We start from the raw sequence: 26,027 nt of genomic DNA on the forward strand, positions 1-26,027 counted from the left end.
TTCCTTTCCCACCAGTAACAGTTGAGATAATAGAATCCAACTGAGAACCAAATAATTTGTTACCCTGGAAAGAAATGGAAAGTAGAGTCGATTTAGAAGACATATCAGCATTCCAAGTTTTAAGCCATAAAGCTCTTCTAGCTAAAATAGCTAGAGACATAAACCTGACATCAACTCTGATAATATCAAAAATGGCATCACAGATAAAATTATTAGCATGTTGCAGAAGAATAATAATATTATGAGAATCATGATCTGTTACTTGTTGCGCTAAAGTTTCCAACCAAAAAGTTGAAGCTGCAGCAACATCAGCCAATGATATAGCAGGTCTAAGAAGATTACCTGAACACAGATAAGCTTTTCTTAGAAAGGATTCAATTTTCCTATCTAAAGGATCCTTAAACGAAGTACCATCTGACGTAGGAATAGTAGTACGTTTAGCAAGGGTAGAAATAGCCCCATCAACTTTAGGGATTTTGTCCCAAAATTCTAATCTATCAGACGGCACAGGATATAATTGCTTAAAACGTTTAGAAGGAGTAAATGAATTACCCAAATTATTCCATTCTCTGGAAATTACTTCAGAAATAGCACCAGGAACAGGAAAAACTTCTGGAATAACCACAGGAGATTTAAAGACCTTATCTAAACGTTTAGATTTAGTATCAAGAGGACCAGAATCCTCAATTTCTAAAGCAATTAGTACTTCTTTAAGTAAAGAACGAATAAATTCCATTTTAAATAAATATGAAGATTTATCAGCATCAACCTCTGAGACAGAATCCTCTGAACCAGAAGAGTCATTAGAATCAGAATGATGATGTTCATTTAAAAATTCATCTGTATAAAGAGAAGTTTTAAAAGATTTTTTATGTTTACTAGAAGGAGGAATAACAGACATAGCCTTCTTGATGGATTCAGAAACAAAATCTCTTATGTTATCAGGAACATTCTGAACATTAGATGTTGATGGAACTGCAACAGGTAATGGTACATTACTAAAGGAAATATTATCTGCATTAACAAGTTTGTCATGACAATTAGTACAAACAACAGCTGGAGGAACAGCTACCAAAAGTTTACAGCAGATACACTTAGCTTTGGTAGTTCCAGCACCAGACAGCGATTTTCCTGAAGTATCTTCTGACTCAGATGCAACGTGAGACATCTTGCAATATGTAAGAGAAAAAAACAACATAAAAAGCAAAATAGATCAAATTCCTTAAATGACAGTTTCAGGAATGGGAAAAAATGCCAAGGAACAAGCTTCTAGCAACCAGAAGCAATGAAAAATGAGACTTAAATAATGGGGAGACACCCATATTTTTTAACGCCAAAATAAGACGCCCACATTATTTGGCGGCTAAATGCTTTTGGGGCCAAAAATGACGCCACATCCGGAACGCCGACATTTTTGGCGCAAAAGAACGTCAAAAAAATGACGCAATGACGTAATAAAACGAAGCATTTTCAGCCCCCGCGAGCCTAACAGCCCACAGGGAAAAAGTCAAATTTTTTTAAGGTAAGAAAAAAATAATTGATTCAAATGCATTATCCCAAATATGAAACTGACTGTCTGAAAATAAGGAATGTTGAACATCCTGAGTCAAGGCAAATAAATGTTTGAATACATATATTTAGAACTTTATAAAAAAGTGCCCAACCATAGCTTAGAGTGTCACAGAAAATAAGATTTACTTACCCCAGGACACTCATCTACATGTTTGTAGAAAGCCAAACCAGTACTGAAACGAAAATCAGCAGAGGTAATGGTATATATAAGAGTATATCGTCGATCTGAAAAGGGAGGTAAGAGATGAATCTCTACGACCGATAACAGAGAACCTATGAAATAGACCCCGTAGAAGGAGATCATTGCATTCAAATAGGCAATACTCTCCTCACATCCCTCTGACATTCACTGCACGCTGAGAGGAAAACCGGGCTCCAACCTGCTGCGGAGCGCATATCAACGTAGAATCTAGCACAAACTTACTTCACCACCTCCATAGGAGGCAAAGTTTGTAAAAACTGATTTGTGGGTGTGGTGAGGGGTGTATTTATAGGCATTTTAAGGTTTGGGAAACTTTGCCCCTCCTGGAAGGAATGTATATCCCATACGTCACTAGCTCATGGACTCTTGCTAATTACATGAAAGAAACATAATTTATGTAAGAATTTACCTGATAAATTCACTTCTTTCATATTGGCAAGAGTCTATGAGACCCACCCTTTTTATGGTGGTTATGATTTTTTTGTATAAACAACAATTATTCCAATTCCTTGTTGATGCTTTCGCTCCTTTCTTATCACCCCACTTCTTGGCTATTCGTTAAACTGAATTGTGGGTGTGGTGGGGGGTGTATTTAGAGGCATTTTGAGGTTTGGGAAACTTTGCCCCTCCTGGTAGGAATGTATATCCTATACATCACTAGCTCATGGACTTTTGCCAATATGAAAAATTAATTTATCAGGTAAATTCTTACATAAAATATGTTATATATAAACACGGAAGGGAACTGCACTCTCAGACCGGACCGGGTACACATCCCATGAACCTGCAACATGCTTAGGCCTGGTTGTTTTGTATAGGTCTAGGGTGATTACATAAGCCTGTGCACCCTTCACTTGTGCCCAGTTTGTTTGGATTGAGAGCTTGTCCCATTTGGCCAAATGCGGTAACTAACTCTTCCAGTTTTGCTTTTAATCTTAGCTGAGAGCCTGTAAGTGAGTGCTGGACTTTCTCTGTGTGTTGTGTGTATATATATATATATATATATATATATATATATATATATATATATATATATATATATATATATAGAATACACACACTATTGCTCATCCTAAAGACATTACACATTTTTTGTAAATTAGAAGGAATCTCAGCAAATTCATGGCTATGTGTAACAGCCATCACATCTAGTAAAGATGGTCTGAAAGTCAGATTCCTTAGCTCAGTGTTTCTAAAATATGTTTAAAGAACAAAGCAAGTAGGATTCCAGGATATTGACACATAATACGTTTTTAGACATGGCTTTAAAAAGCAGAGCAATTAATTTGTTTATCTGTATTAGTGTAAAAACCACTTGCACTAACTGATCCTTGCACCAATGGCACAAAGACTTACCCCGCTGAGATAAACAGTGAGAACATATGTATGTGCGAGCGTATTTGTGTGTCTGTGAAATAGTGTTTGAGTAACTGTTTGTTTTGAGCGTATGTGTGTGAGTGAATGTTTGAGTGTGTGAAAATGTGAGAGTGAGCGTGTGCGTATATATATATATGTGTGTGTGTGTGTGTGTGTGTGTGTGTGAGAGAGAGAGCGCAAATGTGTGTGTATTGGATGCGAGTGTGTGTGTGTTGTATGAGAATGCGTATGGTGTGTGTGCTGTATGAGTGTGTGTGCGGTGAGTGTGTGTTGTATGAGAGTGTGTACAGTGTTGTATGAATGTATGCAGTGAGTCTGTTGTATGAGAGTGTATGCGGTGAGTGTGTGTTGTATGAGAGTGTGTACAGTGTTGTATGAATGTATGCAGTGAGTCTGTTGTATGAGAGTGTATGCGGTGAGTGTGTGTTGTATGAGAGAGTGTGTACAGTGTTGTATGAATGTATGCAGAGAGTCTGTTGTATGAGAGTGTATGCGGTGAGTGTGTGTTGTATGAGAGTGTATGCGGTGAGTGTGTGTTGTATGAGAGTGTGTGGTGTGTGTGCTGTACGAGTGTGTGTGCGGTGAGTGTTTGTTGTATGAGAGTGTGTGCAGTGAGTGTGTGTTGTATGAGAGTGTGTGCGGTGAGTGTGTGTTGTATGAGAGTGTGTGCGGTGAGTGTGTGTTGTATGAGAGTGTGTGTGGTGTGTGTGTGTTGTATGAGAGTGTGTGGTGTGTGTGTTGTATGAGAGTGTGTGGTGTGTGTGTTGTATGAGAGTGTGTGGTGTGTGTGTTGTATGAGAGTGTGCGGTGAGTGTGTGATGTACAATACTTTTAAATTTGACTACAATCAGGAATAAAGTATGCACACATTTTAGTGACTTTGCCAAAAAATTTAGCTATCTTGTATATTACTTCAGAAATTTTCAGACCAAGCAGAAAAATAGGGTCACGAAGGTATGTAGTATAATTGCACTGGGTTTTGGTAAAAAAAAGTTTGAAGAACCCTGCTATAGCCTACTTCAGGATATACTACTCCTCCCCAGTATTATCTATTGGACAGAATAACCAAATGTTAGGGATGAACTGGCGCTAAGAAGAGCTAGAGAATATAAAAAATATCAGATTTAATCTATAGATATTTCTACAATTAAACAATCAAATAATATCAATAAATATTCCTTTTATTCAAATAAAGCTGATCAGCCTATTCAATATAACATGTATAGCCCATATGATATACACTAAAAGTCCAAAGGGACATCTCCCTTGTGATTTAAAAAAAAAAATGCAGTTATTCAATAATAAGAACGGTAAGGTACCTTACTTCTTTACTCGCTTCCAACCGGGTATTATGCGTTCGTTTTGAGGATTTGTTAATACACACACACACGAGCTGACACAGCTTTCGCCTGTTTGGTTGGCGTATTACCCTTTTGGCTGCTTTCCTCCTGAATGACTTAGGCGGCAGCTGTTGTAGTTGATAGACAGCGGTGCTACAAATTGTTTCCAAATGTAGCAGGAGTAGTGAGTAAAGAAGTATTCTTATTATTGAATAACTGCATTTTTTATAAATGATTGTTGTTTAATTGTAGAAATATCTAGAGATTAAATCTGATACTTTTTATATACCCTAGTTCTTCTTAGCGCCAGTTCATCTCTAACATTTGGTTATTCTGTCCAATAGATACTAGTACGGAGGAAACAGATAAGCAAACTTAAATGACCAAGGAGGTGCAAGAGCATCCAATTCTGCCTGAGGATCCCTGGACCTCACAAAGTACCTGTGAAGTTTATTGTTCAAACGAGAAGCCATTAGATCTATCTCTGGGAAAACCCCAAAGATCCACAATCTGATTGAACACATCCTGGTTGTTTACTCCTGGAATATGAACCGCAAAGATTATACAGGAATTGATTTCTGCCCATGAGAGAATATGAGCCACTTCCACCATGGCTAGGGAATTGTGAGTTGCCCCCTGATGGTTGAAATAAGTTACTGCTGGGACATTGTCTGTCTGAAATTGGAGATGAGACTCCCTTTTCCACATAGGCGAAGTCTGAAAATAGCATGAAGTTCCAGAATATTTATTGGTAACTGCACCTCCCGAGGATGCCAAACTCCCAGTGCTCTAATTGATCCCCAAACAGCTCCACAACCTTAAAGACTTGCATCTGATCACAGTCCAGGTATGACAAGCAAAAGAAGCCCCCTGAATAATGAACTGATGATCCAGCCACCAAGTCAGAGATCTAGAAAAATCTTTTGAGATACATTATGATACCTGCACCACTGACTAAGCCTACAAAGTTGAAGACGTCTCATGTGAAACTGAACAAAAAGGGATTGCATCTGACGCTGCAATCATGAGACCCAAAACTTCCATACAAAGAGAAACAGAGGGAAAGGAGATGGCCTGGACAAACTGACATCAATTTTAACCTTCTTTCCTTTGTTAGATAAAGACTCATGGTAAAAAGTAACCTTTGTCTGAGGAATCAAAGAACTCTTTGGAAAATTGATCCTCCAACCATGTTGTTGAAGAAACAATAACATGCAAAAAAATCAATTACGCTAAAAAGCTAGACACTCTCACACTGAGAACGAATAATAAATGAATTAGCATATGCCTAGGAAATAGAGTGAAAAAAACTCTCTAAAAAAGGCTGGATAAGTATTAAAAAGTTTTACTGATTACACATAAATCATTAAAAGCGGCATATATAAGTTACAAACAAATATGTATAGATCCACCAGTGGACAAATTTCTAAAATAAAATCTAATGATATGGATAAATTCCTAACCTACAATCTAAGGGATCGGACAACAATCTAAAATCTAAAATAAATCATAAAATTCATTCATATTATTGAATAATATTATTTCCAAAGACAAATGTCCACATATTCCCCAACCTCTTTAGGGGTAAGTATAAAATATTCTGTGCAGTAAGATTGACTCCTTATTGGTTTAGATGAATAATTCCCCCTTAGGGGTTAACACTCCTTATTTGTTAGTGGTATATATGTCTCTGAATATGTCGTTAAATAGCAAATAAATGCTTGATAATTGTCAATCGTTCAGTACTTTTTAAGTATACTCCCTCCTCCGTTCTTCACAGTTCAGTTACCCGCTTCTTCCCTTCTCTGGGATGTCAGATTCTGCGGTGGTATAGAACTGATTTACACAGTTCACTTACCCGCTTCTTCCCTTCGCTGGGTTCTCTGGTATAGGGGTCGCGAGAACTGACTGGTCCAGAGTGGTGCAGTGACTTTGAGTAGCGTGTGCGTTGTGTCTCCTGTCGACTTTACTCTTTGTTTTCGGGTAAGTGACGCCACCGGACCATGTGATCCTTCCTCTGCCAATGACGGTGACTGGATTTGTTCCTTGGAACACAGAGCGCTCTGTTTAAAAAAAATTATCGGACCTTGAGTACCATCTACGCGTTTCAGCCTTAGCCTTTGTCAAGATACCCTTAGTGTGGTCCTTTTACCCTTTAATAGGGATTCATTATTAACTATTTTTTATCTCATTGGTTCCTTTCGCTTTCAATTCTAAACATCTATATCATTTACATTGATTTATATAGTATTTTTGTTACAATGTATCCTATTATAGTATATATACCATTTATAACATTAAAAATTATCCAGTAAATTAAAATTATTATTATCCAGCAAGATAAAGGACTTATATTGTATCTCCAAGAATCTATAGTAAAGATTAATTTATATTTTCTTAACATGACCTTAAACATAAATCTTATAGCAAAGATATTATCAAATATCAATGTCAAAATTACAATATCATATATTCCCAGAAAAAATATTAATTGGAATATTATATATTATTTTAGTGGGATCAATCTTAAAAGGGATATAGATCTAATTCTGCATTGAGGCCGTTTGGGTGCAAGCTTTTAAATTTAAATATTAATTCTGCCTCATTATACAGCAGATCTTTCTCTAGGTTTCCTCCTCTATGTTTTATTCTAATTCTTTTCACTCCCCAAAAAAGCATTCCTTTAGGATTCTCATTATGTGTTTCTTTGAAATGCTTTGACAACAAATGCCCCTCAAATCCAATTTTTATATTGCAGATATGTTCTCTGATGAAATCTCGTAGCATTCTTTGTGTTTTACCAAAATATTGCTTTTGGCATGGACATTGTTTCATATATATGATTCCCTTGTCTTTGCATCTTATAGTTTCTTTAATGGTCATTTCACTATCATTCACTGTCGATTTTATTTTTTTAGTTTTGACACTATATTTACAGGCAGTGCAACTATAACATGGAAAAAAAGCCATGTAGGTTAACTTCTCATCTCTTTCTTCTTTTTAAACTCGCTCGGGGCTAAGATATTCTGTAGATATTTTGCTTTTCTAAAAACAATATCGGGATCATTTTTAATCCCATCTCCCAGAATGTTGTCCTTTCTAATTATATTCCAATGTCTATTAATAAGGGATCTTATAAATTTATTTTGAGAGTTATTTTGTTATAAAGCGAATAAAAAGTTTTTCTTCTGTGTCATCATTTTGTGGGTTCTCTCTCTATTTCGTTATTAGTAAGCTTTCCCTATTAGTGTCTCTCCCAAACTCTAAAGCCTTTTTTATGTTTTTTCCCTTTTTCTCAAATTTATTTTTTAGACTTTGTTTGTCATAGTCACTTAATTCTGAACAATTTTTTCTAATCCTGAGAAACTGGCTTTTAGGAATGTTATTAATCCACCTATCTAAGTGTCAGCTCTCCATATGGATGAAATAGTTTGAATCAACTTTTTTTTTAAAAAGTCTTAGTTTTAATTCTGGAATCTATAATGTTAAACTTCTACATTCAAAAAGCTCATTGTTTCTGTACTAATTTCATGCTTAAATGTTAGACTCCTATCTATCGGCTAGATTACGAGTTGTGCGATAAGGTAAATAAGCAGAGTTAATAGCTCCTAATGCTGCTTTTTACGCCCGCTGCTATTACGAGTCTTACAGGTATAGGTGTACCGCACACTCTTTTGGCCTTAAAGGGACAGTCAACCATAGAATTGTTATTGTTTTAAAAGATAGATAATCCCTTTATTACCCATTCCCCAGTTTTGCATAACCAACACAGTTATAATAATATACTTTTTACCTCTGTGATTACCCTGTATCTAGGGACCTTCTTCCAGCCCCCTGATCACATGACTGTGACTGTTTATTATCTATTGTCTTAAATGTAGCATTGTATTGTGCTAGATCTTAAATAACCCCCTGTGCCTGAACACAGTGTTATCTATATAGCCCACGTGTACTTTCTGTCTCTTTGTGTTGAAAAGAGATTTAAAAAGCATGTGATAAGAGACAGCCCTCAAAGGCTTAGAAATTAGCATATGAGTCTACCTAGGTTTAGTTTAAACTAAGAATACCAAGAGAAAAAAGCAAATTTGATGATAAAAGTAAATTGGAAAGTCAATTAAAATTAAAAGTCCTATCTGAATAATGAAAGTTTAATTTATACTTGACTGTCCCTTTAACGCAAAGCAACTCACGTAAATTTCGTAAAGGCTTTTTTCTATGGGACTTCCATAGCGCCGGTATTACGAGTCTGCCTGGGAGGCCAAAAAGTGAGCGGTACACCCTCTACCGCCAAGATTCCTACCGCATTTTAAAGTCAGTAGTTATGAGTTTTACACTACAAAGCTGTAGCATAAAACTCATAACTAAAGTGCTAACAAGTACACTAACACCCATAAACTACCTATTAACCCCTAAACCGAGGCCCTCCCGCATCGCAAACACTATAATACATTTTTAACCCCTAATCTGCCGCTCCGGACATCGCCGCCACTAGAACATATTAACCCCTAAACCGCAGCACTCCTGCCTCGCAAACACTAGTTAAATATTAATAACCCCTAATCTGCCGTCCCTAACATCACCGCCACCTACCTACATTTATTAACCCCTAATCTGCTGCTCCGGACATCGCCACCACCTACATTATACTTATGAACCCCTAATCTGCTGCCCCCAACATCGCCGACGTCTACATTATATTTATTAACCCCTAATCTGCCGCCCCTAATGTCGCCGCAACCTACCTACACTTATTAACCCCTAATCTGTCGCCCCCAACATCGCCGCCACTATATTAAATGTATTAACCCCTAAATCTAAGTCTAACCCTAACACCCCCTAACTTAAATATAATTTAAATAAATCTAAAGAAAATTCCTATCATTACCTAAATTATTCCTATTTAAAACTAAATACTTAACTATAAAATAAACCCTAAGCTAGCTACAATATAAATAATAGTTACATTGTATCTATCTTAGGGTTTATTTTTATTTTACAGGCAAGTTTGTATTTATTTTAACTAGGTAGAATAGTTTTTAAATAGTTATTAACTATTTAATAACTACCTAGCTAAAACAAATACAAATTTACCTGTAAAATAAAACCTAACCTATGTTACAATAACACCTTACACTACACTACAATTAAATAAATTCCCTTCATTAAATACAATTAAATAAAATTAGCTAAATTAAACAAACACTAAATTACAGAAAATAAAAAACAAATTACAAGATCTTTAAAAATTACACCTAATCTAATAGCCCACCCAAAATAAAAAAAACCTAGCCTAAACTAAACTACCAATAGTCCTTAAAAGGGCCTTTTGCGGGGCATTGCCCCAAAAAAATGAGCAATTTTACCTGTAAAAAAAAATACAAACAACTCCCCCCAACAGTAAAACCCACCACCCACACAACCAACCCCCCCAAATAAAAGCCTAACTAAAAAAAACCTAAGCTCCCCATTGCCCTGAAAAGGCATTTGGATGGGAATTTAGCTCTATTGCTGCCCAAAGCCCTAACCTAAGAATAAAACCCACCCAATACACCCTTAAAAAATCCTAATACTAACCCCCGAAGATTCACTTACCGGGAGAAGTCTTCATCCAAGCGGCAAGATGTCCTCAACGAAACCGGCAGAAGTGGTCCTCCAGACAGGCAGAAGGCTCCATCTTCAAGACATCCGGCGCGGAGCATCCTCTTCTTCCGACGTCTTCTTCTGGAATGACGGTACCTTTAAGTGACGTCATCCAAGATGGCATCCCTTAGATTCCGATTGGCTGATAGAATTCTATCAGCCAATCGGAATTAAGGTTGAAAAAATGCCAGCTCAATCCTGTTGGCTGATTGGATCAGCCAATAGGATTGAAGTTCAATCCTATTGGCTGATTGAATCAGCCAATAGGATTTTTTTAACCTTAATTCCGATTGGCTGATAGAATTCTATCAGCCAATCGGAATCTAAGGGACGCCATCTTGGATGGCGTCACTTAAAGGTACCTTCATTCCAGAAGAAGACGTCAGAAGAAGAGGATGCTTCGCGCCGGATGTCTTGAAGATGGAGCCGCTCTGCGCCGGATGGATGAAGATAGAAGATGCCGCCTGGATGAAGACTTCTGCCCGTCTGGAGGACCACTTCTGCCGGCTTCGTTGAGGACATCTTGCTGCTTGGATGAAGACTTCTCCCGGTAAGTGGATCTTCGGGGGTTAGTGTTAGGATTTTTTAAGGGTGTATTGGGTGGGTTTTATTTTTAGGTTAGGGCTTTGGGCAGCAATAGAGCTAAATGCCCTTTTAAGGACAATGCCCATCCAAATGCCCTTTTCAGGGCAATGGGGAGCTTAGGTTTTTTTAGTTAGGCTTTTATTTGGGGGGTTTGGTTGTGTGGGTGGTGGGTTTTACTGTTTGGGGGTGTGTTTGTATTTTTTTTTTTTACAGGTAAAAGAGCTGATTTCTTTGGGGCAATGCCCCGCAAAAGGCCCTTTTAAGGGCTATTGGTAGTTTAGGCTAGTTTTTTTTTATTTTGGGTGGGCTTTTTTATTTTGATAGGGCTATTAAATTATGTGTAATTAGTTTAAAGATCTTGTAATTTGTTTTTTATTTTCTGTAATTTAGTGTGTTTTTTTTTGTAATTTAGCCAATTGTATTTAATTCAGGGATTTTATTTAATTGTAGTGTAGTGTTAGGTGTTATTGTAACATAGGTTAGGTTTTATTTTACAGGTAAATTTGTATTTATTTTACCTGGGTAGTTATTAAATAGTTAATAACTATTTAGTAACTATTCTACCTAGTTAAAATAAATACAAACTTGCCTGTAAAATAAAAATAAACCCTAAACTAGCTACAATATAACTATTAGTTATATTGTAGCTAGCTTAGGGTTTATTTTATAGGTAAGTATTTAGTTTTAAATAGGAATTATTTAGGTAATGATAGGAATTTTCTTTAGATTTATTTATATTATATTTAAGTTAGGGGTGTTAGGGTTAGACTTAGATTTAGGGGTTAATACATTTAATATAGTGGCGGCGACAGATTAGGGGTTACTAAATTTAGTATAGTGGCGGCGACGTTGGGGGCGGCAGATTAGGTGTTAATAAATATAATGTAGGTGTCGGCGATGTTGGGGGCAGCAGATTAGAGGTTAATAAGAATAATGTAGGTGTCTGCGATGTCGGAGGAGGCAAATTAGGGGTTAATAAGTGTAAGATTAGGGGTGTTTAGAATCGGGGTTCATGTAAGGGTGTTAGGTGTAAACATAAATGTAGTTTCCCCATAGGAATCAATAGGGCTGAGTTACTGAGTTTTACTCTGCTTTTTTTGCAGGTGTTAAGACTTTTTCTCAGCCGGCTTTCCCCATTGATGTCTATGGGGAAATCGTGCACGAGCACGTACAACCAGCTCACCGCTGAGTTAAGCAGCGCTAGTATTGGAGTGCAGTGTGGAGCGCAATTTTGCTCTACGCTCACTACTTGCCTGTTAACGCCGGGTTGATAAAAATCCGTAATACCAGCGCTGCAGGTAAGTGAGCGGTGACAATAAACTGCAAGTTAGTAATGCACCACTGTTACCGCACAACTCATAATCTAGCCGATTGTTATTTATATCCTCCAAAAAAGAAAATGTATTCTTACCTGATAAATTTGTTTCCTCTTGGACATGACAAGTCCACAGATCATCTTCATTACTTATGGGATATTCTCCTCCTGTCTGCAGGAGGCAGCAAAGAGCACCTACAGCAAAGCTGTTAAATAGTCCCTCCCTTCCCCTCCAACCCAGTCATTCGACCGAAGTTAGGAAGAGAAAGGAAAAACCAAAGGTGCAGAGGTGTCTGAAGTTTAGAAAAAATAACATCCTGTCTAAACAGACAGGGCGAGCCGTGGACTCGTCATGTCCAGAGGAAACAAATTTATCAGGTAAGAATACATTTTCTTTTCCTCTTAAAGACATGACAAGTCCACGGATCATCTTCATTACTTATGGGATACAATAACCAAGCTTAGAGGACACAGATGAAACGGAAGGGACAAGACAGGATACCTAAACAGAAGGCACCACTGCTTGAAGAACCTTTCTCCCAAAAGCCGCCTCAGCTGAGGCAAAAGTATCAAATTTGTAGAATTTAGAAAAAGTGTGAAGAGAGGACCAAGTAGCAGCTTTACAAATCTGTTCAACAGTTGCTTTATTCTTGAATGCCCATGAAGAAGTCACAGCTCTGGTAGAATGAGCTGTAATCCTCTCAGGAGGCTGCTTCCCAGTGGTTTCATAAGCAAAGAGAATGATACTCCTCAACCAAAAAGAAAGCGAAGTAGCCATCCCCTATTGACCCCTTCGTTTCCCTGAGAAAACAACAAATAAAGAATTAGACTGACGAAAATCCTTCGTCGCCTGTAAATAAAACTTCAAAGCACGAACAACATCAAGAAACTACCTTAGGAAGAAAACCCAACTTGGTACGAAACACAATCTTATCTGCATGAAAAATGAGATTAGGGGAAGCGCATTGCAACGCCGAGAGCTCGGACACTCTACGAGCAGAAGAAATAGCAACCAGAAATAAAACCTTCCAAGACAGAAGTTTAAAGGAATGCATAGGTTCAAACGGAACCCCTTGAAGAACATTAAGAACCAAATTAAGACTCCATGGAGGAGCAATAGGCTTAAATACAGGTCTGATCCTGACCAGAGCCTGACAGAAAGATTGAACATCTGGAACCTCTGCCAGACGTTTATGTAGTAACACCGACAAAGCCGAAATCTGACCTTTTAAGGAACTAGCCGACAAACCCTTCTCCAATCCCTCTTGGAGAAAAGCTAAAATTCTCGGAATCCTAATCTTACTCCACGAGTAGCCATTAGATTTGCACCAATAAAGATATTTACTCCATATCTTATGGTAAATCTTTCTAGTTACCGGCTTACGAGCCTGAACCAAGGTCTCAATGACCGCATCAGAAAAACCTCGTTTTGACAAAATCAAACATTCAATCTCCAAGCAGTCAGCTTCAGAGAAACTAGATTTGGGTGAAGGAAAGAACCTTGAATAAGAAGATCCTTCCTCAACGGAAGTCTCCAAGGTGGTAGAGACGACATGTCTACCAGGTCCGCATACCAAGTCCTGCGAGGCCAGGCAGGAGCAATGAGGATCACAGGAGCCCTCTCCTGTTTGAGTCGAGCAATGACACGAAGAAGAAGTGCAAACGGGGGAAACAGGTATGCCAGCTTGAAGGACCAAGGAACTGCCAGAACATCTATCAGTTCCGCCTGCGGATCCCTGGACCTCGACCCGTACCTCGGAAGCTTGGCATTCTGACGAGATGCCATGAGATCCAACTCCGGTTGACCCCATTTGAGGATCAGACTTGAGAACACTTCCGGATGAAGTTCCCACTCGCCCGGATGGAAAGTCTGTCTGCTTAGAAAATCTGCCACCAAGTTGTCCACCCCTGGGATGTGGATCACTGACAGATGACAAGAGCGGTTCTCCGCCCACTGAATGATCTTGGATACTTCTGACATGGCCAAGGAAGTCCTCGTTCCTCCCTGATGATTGATGTAGGCAACAGTCGTTATGTTGTCCGACTGAAATCAGATGAACCGGGCCGAGGCCAACTGAGGCCAGGCCAGAAGAGCATTGAAAATCACTCTCAATTCCAGAATGTTGATAGGAAGAAGAGACTCCGTCCGGGTCCACACTCCCTGAGTCTTCAGAGAACCCCAGACGGCTCCCCATCCTAAAAGACTGGCGTCTGTTGTCACAATTACCCAGGTAGGTCTGTGAAAGCAGGTTCCCTGAGAAAGATGATCCAGAGACAACCACCATTGAAGAGAGTATCTTGTCTCCTTCTTCATTACTATTTGAGTCCGCATAATCTCCATTCCACTGTCTGAGCATGTTCAGCTGCAGAGGTCTGAGATGGAACCGAGCAAATGGGACGATGTCCATCGCCGCTACCATCAATCCGATTGTGTCGGTATGAGACTTTGCTTGATGGTAAGATGGCGCCTGGATTAGAATATCATCCAGGTAAGGCGCTACTGCAATGCCCCGTGCTCTTAGGACCGCCAAAAGAGACCCTAGAACCTTTGTGAAGTTTCTGGGTGCTGTGGCCAACCCAAAAGGAAGAGCCGCAAACTGGAAATGTTTGTCCAGAAATGCAAATCTTAGGAACTTGTGATGTTCCTTGTGGATAGGAACATGAAGATATGCATCATTTAAGTCCACCGTCACCATGAATTGACCCTCCTGAATCAATGGCAGAATAGTGCGAATAGTCTCCATCTTGAATGATGGGATTCTGAGAAATTTGTTTAGACTCTTGAGGTCTAAGATTGGCCTTAAAACTCTCTCCTTTTTGGGAACTACAAACAGATAGGAATAAAAACCTTCTCCTTGTTCCCGAGTAAGAACTGGAACAATCACTCCCATGGAGGAGAGGTCTCTTACACAACATAAGAACACCTCTCTTTTTTATCTCGTTTGCAGATAACCTTGAAATGAGAAACCTTCCCAGAGGAGAAAAAGCTTTGAACTCCAGTCTGTATCCCCTGGACACAATCTCTATAGGCCAGGGATCCTGAACATCTCTTACCCATGCCTGAACGAAAAAAGATAGTCTGCCCCGACCAGATCCGGCCCTGGATCGGGGGCAAACCCTTCATGCCGTGTTGGATTCAGCAGCAGGCTTCTTGGATTGTTTTCCCTTGCTCTGTGACTGGTTGGGTCTCCAAGTAGGCTTAGGCTGGGTAAAGTTTCCGTCCTGTCTGGTGAAGGAAACAAATAAATGACTCTTGAAATTTCGAAAAGAACGAAATTTACTTTGACGTCCCTTTTGCTCGTTTCTCTTATCCTGAGGAAGTAGATGACCCTTACCTCCAGAGATATCGGAAATAATTTCCTTTAGACCAGGTCCAAACAAGGTCTTACCCTTGTAAGGAATTGTTAGAAGCTTAGACTTGGAAGAGACATCCGCAGCCCAGGGTTTTAACCAAAAGGCTCTGCGGGCCAAGATCGAAAACCCTGAAGTCTTTGCAGCTAATTTAGTAATTTGAAACAAAGCATCAGTAATAAAGGCATTAGCTAATTTCAGTGCCTTAATCCCATCCTGGATTTCCTCCAAAGGGGTCTCATGTCTGAGAGACTCAGACAGAGCGTCAAACCAATAAGCCGCTGCACTAGTAACCGTGGCAATGCATGCAGTAGGCTGTACTAATAACCCCTGATGGGTATAAATCCTCTAAAGTAATCCTTTCAACTTCTTGTCCATAATAGGATCCTTAAAGGCACAGCTATCCTCAATAGGAATAGTTGTACGTTTAGCCAGGGTGGAAACAGCTCCTTTCACCTTAGGGACTGTCTGCCAATTTTCCTTTATAGCATCCGCTACAGGCAACATTTTCTTAAAGACCGGGAATGGAGAAAAAGGAATACCTGGTCTATCCCATTCTTTAGAAATAATCTCCAAAGTCTTCTAAGGTATTAGAAAAACATCTGAATACGAGGGAGTTTAAAAATATTTATCCATCTTACACAACTTTTCAGGAGCCACTACTACTGTAGTCACACAATCATCTAAAGTTGTTAATACCTCCCTGAGTAACAGGCGGAGGTGTTCTAACTTAAACCTGAAAGAAACCACCTCCGAATCTGAAAAAGGTGCAGAACTTCCAGAATCAGAAAGTTCACCTTCAGATAAAGACTCCGAACCCTCCAACTCATGTTCTTGAGAGGGAAAATTTGAAAATGACACCAATGCATCAGTATCCTTACTGACTCCATGGTCACTCCTTCTTTTACGTCTGTCTTGAAACATGGGAAAGGCAGATAATGTATCAGAAATAGAAGAAGACACTACCTTAGCTATGTCCATTAAGGAAATATTTGAAGCTAACGTATTAGTACAGGGCACTGCTTGAGCGGGCGAAATCTCTTGGGACATTTGGGGAGACCGCTGCGAAATACTCTGAATCTCATCTTGAGACCCTGAGAAGCATCCGCCTTAGAAGAGGCTTGCTCATGAAAAATCCTTTCTTTGCAACTCAAGGCCCTCTCAACACATGAGCAACAAAAAGGAATAGGGGGTTCAACCTGGGCATTCAAACACATAGAGCAAAGAGCAAATTAATCAGCTTCAGTATCCATCTCTCACATAAAATAAACTTTTTTTTTTTTAAATATATGTAACTGTGTCTTTAAGACAGAACCAAAAGATATCCAGCAAATGTAAATCCCCAACAAGTAAATTTGAGATGGAAAAATTAACTTAAACCGTTCTGAAATTAATCAGCCTGTGCCTTTAAATTTTAAACCCAACAAATTTTTTCTGTCTTTTTTATAATATCGTAAAAAAACACGAAATGAATGCTGTTCCAGACACATCTACACCTCAGCAGCCTGCTGAGGTGCCTACCTGCCACCAAACAAGCGATCGACCTCCCAGGACCAACCGGAGGAAAAACAGAAAACGTTGCTTGCCGGGAGCACTACTACCGCCTGACCAAATATGTTATAAACAGTAGCCATGCGGCAGTAGAACTCCATGCGACTTCTCAGCCCGGATAGCAACCAGAATGAGGAAGCGCGCGGAAATAGGCCCCGCCCATCGTGGGCGTACATTAAATAATCCTATCTAGCCCGGCATCCATAATAAAATACATAAAATGTAAAAAGTATTAAAAGCAGTCTCCCCAGTGCCTGTACATACTGACTTGCAAAAAGACAACCCCTATATCTCAATAAGAGGATTTTTGTCCCGGAGCTGCACTAGCAGATTATCATAAGTGTAAAAATTAGGATAAGTAAAGTGCCATAATCACTCTGCCTGTTCCAGAATGAAAAACAAATAGCACTTACCTCCATGCTGCCTGATAGCAGGGTCGTCCATCAGGTGTAAGAGGATCCTATTTCTCCCTCTCATAGCCCTGTGGAAGCAGATCAGCCTGAGTTACCATGCGCTTAGGCTATCTATAATGGGGCAGCAATATCTTAGGAGGCGCAGTGAGAATTATGTCCCACCAGTTCCTAATGCTTTAAAGCCACCAAAAAGCCCTATTGTAGAGACTGATTAGGTCTAGGCTACACCCCAGAGCAAAGTAGTACATCCTGGCACTACTTAAAAATAACAAACTCTTGATTGAAGAATCTTTCTCTAACACCTCACTTGGCCATCTCCTATTACTAACGCAGGCAAAGAGAATGACTGGGTTGGAGGGGAAGGGAGGGACTATTTAACAGCTTTGCTGTAGGTGCTCTTTGACGCCTCCTGCAGGCAGGAGGAGAATATCCCATAAGTAATGAAGATGATCCGTGGACTCGTCATGTCCTTAAGAGGAAAAGGTCCTATCTTGAGAACCAGGTCAGTAGAACTCCCTCCATTTTATACTATTAAAGCAATATTAGCTGCCACTGTGCCTTATAAATAAGCATTACGTGTAGACATATATTAATTATGGGAGCAATTACAATTCTTTAAAAAAAATGTATCAACTGACTCATCTACAAAAAATCCACATAGACTCGAATTGTGATCTTCTGTAGAAAATCATTAAATATTTTTTTCCAATGGACTGGAATTGATTCTTATAGTGTTCAAGATCTGGGGCCATATATTTGACAGATCGTTCCTAGGCCATTTGGATAATAAAGGTCATGGTCAAAAGGTGACAATTCGCACATCCATTTTATAAAATAAGAAATTACCTAATATACTATACATGAGATACCACAGGGGGATATAGTCTCTTTTTTCTTAATGTGATGTAGTTAATGGATTACTGCTATATAATTCTCACTTAATCAATAATGTAATAGAGATACAATATGTAGGTGATCAACTTAGTCAGCATTAGACTGCATCATAATATAACTGTCCTCACATACTGGAATATGTAAACCGGTGCTTTCCAAACTGTGTGTCGACTGCAGTGTGTAGGTGTGTTTCAGCTTCAGCACAATTTTTTTTTAATTAAATTTTTTTTTGGTTTCAGACTTGCTGTCTGCCTGCTACGCATATCACATGGTTGACACGTGATTGATACCTAGTGGGTCACAGATCATCTTAACCTATTAGCGCAGCTCAGTGGGATATGAAACTATTCCCATTGGCGGCACATTGGCTCCTGGCTGCACGTGTAGTCTCCTCAATCGGCTCATGACTGCATGTGTAGTCAGTGAGTGTGACAGCAGTGTGTTTGCAGCGTGGACAGTAGTCAATCAGACTCGCAGAGCTCTGATGGCAGCAGCTTAAACGCTGAGCTGAAGTCCGAAGTCAAATTGTTGTTTTTTTTTTTTTACAGCTAGCTCCCAGTAGTGCATTGCTGCTCCTGCTCTTGATATATGGATAGGAAGTGGAAGCTTAAAAATGCTTGATGATGAAATGCGAGTGTCTTTATGTAATATTTCACAAAATATTCAGAATCTGTGTTCATCCCATCAACCTCATACATCCCATTAAAATAGTAAGTAGCTATTGGTGTTAAACTTTTTTTTTTAATTCTTGCACATACATACTGTTACTTGTAAATTCATTTCGTTATTATATAATTTATGTATGTGTCTGTATCTCTTAAAACAAGTTAGTTTAACCTCCTGTTTGCTAGTACAACTGAATTACTGTGTCACAAAATGATGTAGGTTTAAAAAGTGTGTCACCAACATGAAAAGTTTGGAAAGCTCTGATGTAAACATTGGTATAGAAACCAATGTTTCAAATATGGATTTGTATCAAAACAAAAGTAGCTGATAAAATGGAAGAAGCTCAAAAAAAGTAAAAATCTATCACAATAATATTCAAAAGCACAGATGAAAGTAATGCATTACACATCCTAGAATTTGCAAGACGTTTCCCTGGTGCCACATAATAAATGAAGTATTCTAAACTTATCATATTAATAGTTTTTGAATGAGGCATAAATGCATAAAAACACAAACACATTAACAGTACACTAAATTATTTGCAGCATAGATATGTGCTCCTTTATATTTAGTCACTGCAGTTATGCCCGCCTCTCAAATCTTAGTGATATAAAAACATATGGGAGCAGCATCTGTACTTTTAAAGGGACACTAAACCCAAACTTTTTCTTTAATGATTCAGATAGGAGTAATTAAAAAGTTGCTTGAAATTGCATGTTCTATTATCAATTTTTCTTCGTTCTCTTGCTATCTTTATTTTAAAAGCAGGAATGTAAAGCTTAAGAGAGTCGACCCATTTTTGGTTGAGAACCTGGGTTATGCTTGCTTATTGGTGGCTACATGTGGCCACCAATAAGTAAGCACTACCCAGGGTTTTGAACCATAAAATAGGCAAGCTCCTAATTTTAAATTCCTGCTTTTTAAAAAAAGATAGCAAGAAAATGAAGAAAAATTGATAATATGAGTAAATAAGAAAGTTGCTTAAAATTGCATGCTCTATCTGAATTATTAAAGAAAATATTTGGGTTTAGTATCACTTTAAGGGTCTTGCTGGATGCCTAATAATGGAAAGAAACCGAGACTAAACAAAACTTCTCCAAGAAAATCAGACACCACACAGAATGTGAAAAAAATACTAAAAACCAAAACATCCCAAACTGATAAAAGAAGAATGAATGCTACTAAATGGTATGTGTACCCTTGTAATTGATATGAATGAAATAAATAATGCGCACACATATGCCCTAGAATATAAGAAAATGAACATGCTGCACAAAGTGCATAATATAACATGAGAACCTCATGGGAGGAGGAAAAGAGGCTTCACACAGCAGAATCCAGAGAGAAATGTGCACATAATGTCTAGAATAGACCAAAAACTATAGTATGATGTGTGGCATAAAGGTGACGAGTCTCATATCCTGAAAAACTAGAATTTTACGCTTTCAGTTTCTCTCTGACCCACATTAGAAACAACAGAGAATCAGTGACAGCTGCAATGATGAGCAAACATAAAGTAATTTTATTACTATATGTTCAATAACCTGATGATAATCTTCTTTGGAAAAAGATAAAGAAATGAGTTAGAGGATCGGAATAAACTACAGGGAAAAAATATTAATAGTTTGCTTACCGAGTTCCAGAGCTTGGTTTAAGGTTGCTAACTGTGGTCACAAGTGGGGGACGGACCTGTCAAAGGAGAAATATGAACTTACACAACAATCACACTTAAAGGAATGAAGTATTACAAGCACAATTTATTGTTTTTAAGATTTTATATATAGATTTCTGTTATAGCTATAGAAAGTGTATTTCCTCATCTATTATTCATTAAATGGGAGAATTGCTTGCTTAAATAGTAAAATTATACTACAAGGCTATTTTGTTATAGCTGGGCAGTGTATTTCAGTAGCATAAATACATTAAATAACTGCTTCAGATCACTTATCTGTAAATTTAGAAAGCATTAATTACATTGTGTAGCCTAGACCAATACAAAAAAAAAAAAGATTCTTCATAGTTTGAAGAGACAGTTTAGAAAAATGGAAGTGGGGAATTAACTCTTGCAAATGTCAGTTTAAACATAAGAATTAAAGGGACATAAAACACTAAATAAAGGCTAGATAGAATGAAGCATTCAAAGAAAAGATTAGTCTGAAATAACATGTATAATTTATTAAAGTTTTATTAGCGGTTTAAATATTGACAAAATAAGTGTAGTTTTAGTGTCTATAAAATAATGGGAGCTGCCATGTTGTAACTTAGATTACCGTCTCTGCTGTGGCCAATTAGGGACAGCTATAAATAGGTCACTAGAGTGTGCAGCCAATGGCTGTCTGGAATACAACAGTGTTCTGCACTTCCATTTTATAACAGGAACTGAAAAGCTCACAATTTCAGAATGGAATTACGGGAAAAGGGGGCAAAATAAATAGTGAAAGTATATACTTTATATATATATATATATAATTTATCATTTTATATTACCATCTCAAAGTGTTTAATGTCCCTTTAAAGTGCTGTTCACTACATAATATTTAATAACCCCTAGACAGCAATAGGACGTTCCATGCCCGCCTAAAAGTGCTGGGCTTAAATGCCTTTAGGATGGCATGGAACATCCTAACTTTTGCATGTCCTGCTCCATTCTGGAAACAAATGGCGGTTGATCCGACTGGGGGACGTGCCTAGCAACTTGAGAAGTTGTCGCACACCTTCGCTGCATACTGTCAGCAGATCTGTTCCTCTGCTGGCCCGTATGTATCATTACACACTCCGGCCAATCGCATGAGAGAAGAGTCTGTCAATCACCCCGAGCAAGCGAGTTAGAGGCAATTTTTCTTGGCCACCTTAGAGGTGGTGAAGAGTGTAAGAACCAGTGGTCTAATAATTTGAGAGGCCCCACTGTGCAGTAGAGAAAAAAATATATATATGCTTACCTGATAAATGTATTTATTTCCGGATATGGTGAGTCCACGGTGTCCTCAATTACTGTTGGGAATATCACTTCTGCAGAGCAGAAGGAGGCAAAGTGCACCAGAGGTGTAGAGGTGCCTGAGGTTAGTAAAAAACAAAACAAAAAAAAAACCTGTCTTAAATAAAAAGGGCGGGGCCGTGGACTCCCCATATCCGGAAAGAAAGACATTTATCAGGTAAGCATACATTTTGTTTTCTTTCCTAAGATATGGTGAGTCCACGGCGTCCTCAATTACTGTTGTGAACCAATACCCACGCTAGAGTACACAGAGGAATAGGGAGGGACAAGACAGGGTGACCTAAACAGAAGGCACCACCGCTTGAAGAACCTTTCTCCCAAAGGAAGCCTCAGCCGAGCCAAAAGTATAAAATTTGTAGAATTTGGAAAAAGTATGCAGAGAGGAAAAAGTTGCAGTCTTGAAAATCTGTTCCACAGAAGCTTCATTTTTGAAAGCCCATTGAGAGGAGACAGCCCTAGTAGAATGAGCTGTAATTCTCTCAGAAGGCTGCTGTCCAGCAGTCTCATAGGCCAAACGAATTATACTTCTCAACCATAGAGAAAGAGAAGTAGCAGTAGCTTTCTGACCTTTACGTTTCCCAGAGAAACAAACCAACAAAGCAGAAGACTGGCGAAAATCCTTAGTAGCCTGTCGGTAGATTTTAGAGGTCGCACAACATCCAGGTTGTGCAGCAAACGTTCTTTATGAGGAGGATTAGGACACAGAAAAGGAACAACAATTTCCTGATTAATATTTCTATCCAAAACTACTTTAGGAAGAAAACCAAACATAGTACGAAGGATCGTCTTATCGGCATGAAAGTTAGGTAAGGCGAATCCCGCTTCAAAGAGTTTTGAGAAGCACCGAGCATATGAAAAAGCAATAAGAAACAAAACCTTCCAAGATAACAACTTAATGTCTATGGAACACATAGGCTCAAACGGAGCCTGCTGCAAAACTCTAAGAACAAGGTCAAGACTCCAAGGAGGAGTCACGGACTTAAACACAGGCCTGATTCTGACCAAGGCCTGACAAAAGAATTGCACATCTGGCACATCCTCCAGACGCTTATGTAGCAAAATATATAAAGGCAGAAATCTGACCCTTCAGGGTACTGACCAACAAATTCTTCTCCAGACCATCCTGGAAAAAAGACAAAATCCTAGGAATCCTCACACCAATAAAGATATTTACGCCATATCTTATGGTAAATTTTCCTAGTAACAGGCTTGCAAAGCCTGAATCATGGTCTCAATGACCGACTCAGAAAACCCACGCTTAGACAGAACTAAGCGTTCGATCTCCAAGCAGTCAGCTTCAGAGAAACGAGATTTGGATGAAGGAAGGGACCCTGAAGTAGAAGGTCCTCCCTCAGAAGCAGTCTCCAAGGTGGAAGAGACGACATTTCCACTAGGTCTGCATACCAGATCCTGCGAGGCCCTGCAGGGACTATTAGAATCACTGAAGCTCTTTCCTGTTTGATACGAGCAATGACTCGTGGAAGGAAAGCGAATGTAGGAAACAGGTATGCCAGCCTGAAATCCCAAGGGACCGCCAGAGCATCTTTCAGAGAGGCCTAAGGATCCCTTGACCTCGATTCGTACCTCGGGAGCTTGGCATTATGCCGAGACACCATCAGATCCAACTCCAGCACCCCCCCCCCCATCTGAGGGTCAAGCTGGAGAACACCTCCAGATGTGTTCTCACTCCCTGGGATGAAAGGTCTGTCTGCTCAGAAAATCTGCTTCCCATGTGGATGGCAGATAGACAGCAATTGTGAGCTTCCTCCCACTGAATAATCCGAGCCACCTCTTTCATGGCTAAGGAACTCCGAGTTCCTCCCTGGTGGTTTATGTAAGCCACTGAGGTTATGTTGTCTGACTGGAACCTGATAAACCAGGCTAAGGACAACTGAGGCCAAGCCATCAGAGCATTGAAAATCGCTCTCAACTCCAAGATGTTTATGGGGAGAGCAGACTCCTCCCAAGTCCAGAGTCCCTGTGCCTTTAATGAGTCCCAGACTGCTCCCCTGCCCAGCAGGCTGGTGTCCGTGGTCACAATCACCCAGGATGGTCTCTGAAATCATGCTCCCTGGGAGAGATGTTCCTGTGAAAGACACCACGGGAGTCTCTTGTCGACTGATCTAGATCTATCCTCTGAGACAGATCTGCATAGTCCCCATTCCATTGCCTGAGCATGCACAATTGCAGATCTCTCAAATGGAATCGAGCAAAGGGGATGATGTCCATGGAAGCTACCATCAGACCAATAACCTCCATACATTGAGCCACTGATGGCCGAACAGTAGACTGTAGAGAGAGGCAAGAAGAAAGAATTTTGGCTTTTCTGATCTCCTTCAGAAATATTTTCATCGATAGGGAATCTATTATGGTCCCTAAGAAAACTAAGTACAAAAGTGCTATTTATGGCGCCAGTAATTAACCCCTAAGCTTACTTACAGGCTGTTTCTTCCCCAAGAACGCCAAATGATAAAAGTATTTAACAAAGGAAAAAAGTGCAGGAGCACTAACAAAAGCTAAGGGGTCCTGGAGATACATTTGCATTATACAATGCAAAGACACTAAGATATCCCGTTGTGAAATCCACATATATTGCGAGTGTTATCATTCCAGCAAGATAAGACTATACATCTGTTTTGTTACACATCCTGAAAAAACAAGGTGGTTATTTGGACATATTCTGACTGTTCTATTTTTAAGGTGGAATTTTAAAGGTGGACATTGTTTATTGTTGTATGACTAAGTTATAAATAAGCTCACTTTTGATTTTAAACAGATGTTTTTATATGTTGTAATTTAAAAAGTTAATGTGTAAGGGAGACGTCCCACATGAATCTGTATTAGCTTTTTTGCTAGATGTTAAATTATTTTTGTCGATACGAGATGTGTAGATTGGTATATTGATCTCCAGGACCCCTTAGCTTTTGTTAGTGCTCCTGCACTTTTTTCCTTTGTTAAACCCTAAGAAAACTACCCTTATAGCTGGAACAAGGGAACTCTTTTCCAGATTCACTTTCCATCCGTGGGAACGTAGAAAAGACAACAAGATCTCTGTGTAAGATTTTGCACATTGAAAAGATGGCACCTGAATCAGAATGTCATCCAGATAAGGCGCCAAAGCAATTCCCCGAGACCGAATCAATGCCAAGAAAGCCCCCAGAGCCTTTGAGAAAATTCTGGGAGCTGTGTCAAGGCCAAATGGAAGAGCCATCTCAGAAATTTGTAATCATCCCTGTGAATGGAATGGGAACATGAAGGTACACATCCTTCAGGTCTATGGTCGTCATGAACTGACCTTCGTGCACTAAAAGAAGAATGGAACGTATATTTCCATCTTGAAGGACGATACTCTGAGAAACTTGTTTACACACTTTAGGTCTAGAATAGGTCAGAAAGTTCCCTCTTTTTTGGGAACAATGAACAGATTGGAATAGAAACCTAGACCCTGTTCCTGTACAGGGACTGGAACTATCACTCCCAGGGAGGAAAGATCCTGTACACATTTCAAGAACACCTCTCTTTATCTGGTCTTCAGATAATCTTGAGAGGTGGAATCTGCCCCTGGGAGGGAAGGTCTTGAATTCTAATTTGTAACCTTGGGATACTATGCCCACTGTCCAAGGATCTGGGACATCTCGTATCCATGCTTGAGAGAACTGAGATAGTCTGCCCCCGCTTGATCCGATCAGGCAAACCCTTCATGCTGATTTGGATCCAGTTCAGGGTTTCTTTAATTGCTTCCCCTTGTTCCAAGACTGATTGAGTTTCCAAGAAGGTTTGGACTGTTCCTGCTTGGAAGAGGAAGGGGAAGACTTACCTTTTGAAATTACGAAAGGAACGAAAATTACTCTGACGTCCTTTCGGCCTATTTTTCTTATCTTGTGGCAGAAAGGACCCTTTACCACCCGTGATATAGGAAATAATTTCTGCCAGACCAGGTCCAAATAAAGTCTTACTCTTGTAAGGATTTGCCAAAAGCTTGGACTTAGATGAAACATCCGCTGACCAAGATTTGTGCGCTAAAACAGCGAAACCAGATATTTTGGTTCCCAACTTAATTACCTGAAATGAAGCGTCAGTAATAAAGGAATTGGCCAACTTAAGAGCCTTAATCCTGTCTTGGATC

The 26,027-nt window shown here is 39.2% G+C and overlaps 1 protein-coding gene across 1 annotated transcript in view; it reads right to left on the reverse strand.

Annotated features, from left to right (window-relative positions):
• SLC2A4RG (SLC2A4 regulator) overlaps nucleotides 1-26,027 on the reverse strand; it is a 273,776-nt gene that overhangs the window by 19,518 nt on the left and 228,231 nt on the right. The window contains exon 8 of the mRNA XM_053711990.1: nucleotides 20,540-20,595. Within this exon, the coding sequence (XP_053567965.1) occupies nucleotides 20,540-20,595 (56 nt within the window). The remainder of the gene's footprint in view (nucleotides 1-20,539; nucleotides 20,596-26,027) is intronic.

The sequence above is a fragment of the Bombina bombina genome, chromosome 1 (genome assembly GCF_027579735.1).
Source record: "Bombina bombina isolate aBomBom1 chromosome 1, aBomBom1.pri, whole genome shotgun sequence".
NCBI classification, from domain to species: Eukaryota; Metazoa; Chordata; class Amphibia; order Anura; family Bombinatoridae; genus Bombina; species Bombina bombina.